General features: G+C 45.2%; 1 protein-coding gene across 1 annotated transcript in view; it reads right to left on the bottom strand.

Moving 5' to 3' along the window:
- Positions 1–386: 386 nt before the first annotated feature.
- CMTM3 (CKLF-like MARVEL transmembrane domain containing 3) overlaps positions 387–3,758 on the bottom strand; it is a gene marked incomplete at its 5' end in the record, with an annotated part of 5,251 nt that continues 1,879 nt past the window's right edge. Inside the window, 3 exons of the mRNA XM_009072044.1 lie at positions 387–415; positions 2,036–2,153; positions 3,469–3,564. Of these exons, the coding sequence (XP_009070292.1) occupies positions 387–415; positions 2,036–2,153; positions 3,469–3,564 (243 nt within the window). The remainder of the gene's footprint in view (positions 416–2,035; positions 2,154–3,468; positions 3,565–3,758) is intronic.

Genomic DNA, 3,758 nt, shown 5'->3' with positions numbered 1-3,758 from the left:
GTACAAAAGCTCTAAGTATTAAAGATCTGGGAATAAGAAAGCATGTTAAAAGCTCTGGCTATACACATAAGATGCTGTTCCCATGGACTCAGGACACTGTAGTGCTGAGTAGGGAGGGGCAATGGAGAACTGAGCTGTGTTGTTTGGAACACACCTCTGAGACAGGCTGAACTACTGTAGCAGCTGTAGTTCTGAAGGAGTGTCTGATGGCATTGGAAAGAGCCTCCACATCACTGCCCTGTCTGTGCTTGGGTGATTCCATAAACAGTGAGGTGGAAAGAGGATCTGGAGGCTGAAATATGGGAGATATTTCACTTGGCAGTGCATTCAGCAAAGAGGAAAGTGCCTGATCATCTTCCCTTCATGCTTGGTTGGTGTTTGGTTCTTCAGTCTGAGTCGGAATCATAGTCCTCATCTGAGGGGTAAAACAAGGAACAAAAGTGAAAATGAAAACTGTAAATCCCCAGTAGGTCTGGCTGGGAGGGAGAGATATGCTGCTCCTGGCAGGAGTCTGCTTCAAAGGCACAGCACATTTGGGGAAAGGCATGTGCAGCAACAGTTCCTGCTAACAGGGTGGAAGTGTGAGTGGTGTTTCAAAGGAGTTGGGAAATGCTGCTGAGAGGCACCGAGAGCAGCAGCGGCAGGTGCCGGTTCCGATGACAGGAGCAGCAGTGGTGCTGTTGGCAGCACGACCACCAAGGGAAGTCTGTGCAGGCAGCACATCCTGCCTGTGCTGCAGAATTGCTTTGTGGGTCACGGTTCTGCACTGCCAGTTCAACGTGGCTGAAAGGCAGAAGCTGTTAGATGTTAAGCAATCCCAACAGGCCTAGGAGGAGCACATTTCTGCCCTGGGCAGCTGAGAGCCCCAGTGAGTTTGGGGCTCCAGGGCAAGGCACTCCCTGCACGGCCAGACCAGCACACAAAGCTGTATGACTGCCTATCTGTGAGTTTATGCATTTCTCTCCCCATCTCCAGGCAAATTAGATCTAATCTTTAGCCTAATTTTGTCCCCTTGTCACCTGATCATCTCCTGAGGTCAGTTGAGGTTTTAGTCTTGACCGTCTGTTTCCTGTGACCTGTTCCTTTAATGCTTCTGTTCTCTCTCTTTTTGGCCGAAACTTGCAAATTTTGAACAGTCTACTAAAATCCCTAGAAAAGACTGTTAGCACTACTATACACCTTCTAGGATTCTAAGCACACCTTGGGTGTTTGTTTTTGAGGGGGTTTGTGGGGTGTTTGAGGGGGTTTGTGAGTTTTGTGGGGGGTGGTTTGGGATGTTTTTGTTTTATGTGTGGAGCAGTCCTTTTCATCTGTATGGGTGCAGTGAGTAGTGTGACAGGGACATGAAGCCCAGTTTCGGCTCCTGGGCACAGCAAAAGAGTCACCTCTGTCCTGACTTGAATTGGATTTGAACACCCAACTGTGAGTCCCTCTTTTTATCTTTCATCCAAGTGGATCTGCCTGATCTGTACCTCCTGTGATAGAAAACAAAGTGGTAACAATCTTGTTATGCTGTTTGGCCCTTGCATTTCAAGACCATTTGCCCCCAGATGCTCAAAGCTGGTTGTAAGAGGCAATCATGATAAAGAGAAGATAAAGAGCAAAGCACTACTGGACACAAAAGACTGTGGGCTAATGGATGCTAGTTATTAAGTTACCAAGCAAGAAAGGCAAATGCTTGCTTGTTTTTACAGAAAGGTATTTTGATGGGAGAATAAAGTCTGTGCTGCACAATAGTTTCTATTAGTGGATTTGGGGCCTTCAAAGTTAGATGGTGCAAAACTGTGAGGAACTCCACGTTCCTGGCTTGCTAGTCACCTTTGTAAGTCACTGAAATTCCAGTTGTTGTATTTGAGGGCTAAACAGCTTCATAACTGAGCATAGTTGTGGCATACAAAACCAAGGTAGCCAAGAACAGAATTCTTACTGAGTATGAGCTCTTGCTCCCCTACAGAGGGTGAAATGGAGAAGAGAACCTCAGGTTACATGTGTAACCAAAACAAAATTTGGCAAAATTTGACAAAATTTTACCCACCTTCTGACTTGCGCCCCTCGGGGGGATCAGCACTGCCTTGCTTGAGGAAAGTGACCAGTTCATTGAAGGTTATGTAGAAATCAATGGCAAACACTATCGTGGCTATAAACCCAAACACCTACAATGGCAGAACAACACCCTCTTTAACAACAGGCCATGTCTGCAAACGACAAACCAAAACAAGCTGAACCAACACAAGAAAAACTCTTGATGAAAGCTTGGGCTTGGTTTTCTTGGCCTGTGCCTTTCCAGAAAGACAAGGAAGGGAAATGCCTTGTGACTCACTGGCATCCACTAAATTACAGCTAATTTGGGAGCCTGAGAAGAGGTTCCTGCAATTGCTCCATCAGATGTGTCCTTAGCTCTTCCCCAGGCCCCATCTCTCTCTGGCTCTGGGCACTGAGAATCAGCACTGCTGGGATCTATGGGAGAATGCAGCCTGCACCTCCACCATCCCAGGGCATCTCTTTGCCATCAAGAAATCTTGATTGCTCTGGAAATATTTTTTTTACTGGTTAGCAAAGAGACATGACTATTGCCAAGTAAACTAGATTGAGATTCAAATGGTTTTGGAGTTCCCTATTCAGCAGCAGCAACATGCCAAGGCCAGGCTGGGTTTCAGCCTGAGAACCCAGGGTAAATGCACTTGCATTGCTCCATGGTGGAAGGACAAAGATTATTTCAGCCTGAGAACCCAGGGTAAATGCACTTGCATTGCTCCATGTCTAGGTGGAAGGACAAAGATTAAAACAAGGGCTTTGTTTTGAACTGTGTGTGACTTGGGCTGCTTTGGTAAGGGCTGCTGGCCAACACTGCTGGGTATTGTTCATCCTTATCTTTAAAAATGATTATGCAGATTTTATTTATGTTGCATACATTATTGATGCTCAGAGTCAGGTTGCAGATGGAGGGGCTGTATTGTATTTCTGAACACAGAATGCTGATGGTGAAGGCTCTTTTCTGGGCAGTCCTTATACTGGAGGGTAAAATGACACTGCTCTTGTTTCAACCCATCCAAGTAAAATTAAGCAGTAGAGGCAGGAGGCTGAAATTACTTAATTTAGACTGGCCTTAGTAGTTACAGGTTTGATTTTTTTATCAGTTATTCCCTCCATTCAAGGATCTTGATGCTCTTTGCAAGAACAGAGTTTACCTTCTCTGCACAGGTGGTGAAACAAAAAAGCAGAATAGGTGCCTTTCCCAAAGAGCACAGTTAACACTGAGCAGCACTGTTAGGATGAAAAAGCTACTCACTGATTCAAAACACGTTTCTCTGAATAACTGACCATTTCATCTTTGCTTTAGGCAAATTAATTTTCAGCTAATTGAAGAAACTTCTGCTACTTGCAATGGGGTTGAAATCGAACTGTTTCTAACGTACACCCATATGCAGTTCCTCAAAATACTCCAGTGGAAAGCTCCTGCCTACTCACCCCTGCTGCTTTGGATGCTCCATCGTTGTATTTCGAGACAGCAGCAATCGAAATGGCAAAGTAAATAATGGCAGCAGTGACACACCGCAAGAAATCCTGTGAAGTGAGCAATGTTGCATTCTTAGATTAGTCATGTATTTCCAACATCCAAACTCCTCTGAAAACAGTTGTGGAACTGACCACTAAAAACCTTTGCTGTTGCAGAGGGACTTGCCTGATGCTAGTGTGTGACCACAGCTTGGTATGCTGCAGCAGATGAACTGCTCAGTTGGGAAATGTTTTGAAATAAG

The sequence above is a fragment of the Acanthisitta chloris genome, unplaced genomic scaffold, assembly GCF_000695815.1.
Source record: "Acanthisitta chloris isolate BGI_N310 unplaced genomic scaffold, ASM69581v1 scaffold1473, whole genome shotgun sequence".
NCBI lineage: Eukaryota > Metazoa > Chordata > Aves > Passeriformes > Acanthisittidae > Acanthisitta > Acanthisitta chloris.
The sequence above is the reverse complement of the archived record's forward strand: the minus strand, read 5'-3'. Positions and strand labels throughout refer to the sequence as shown.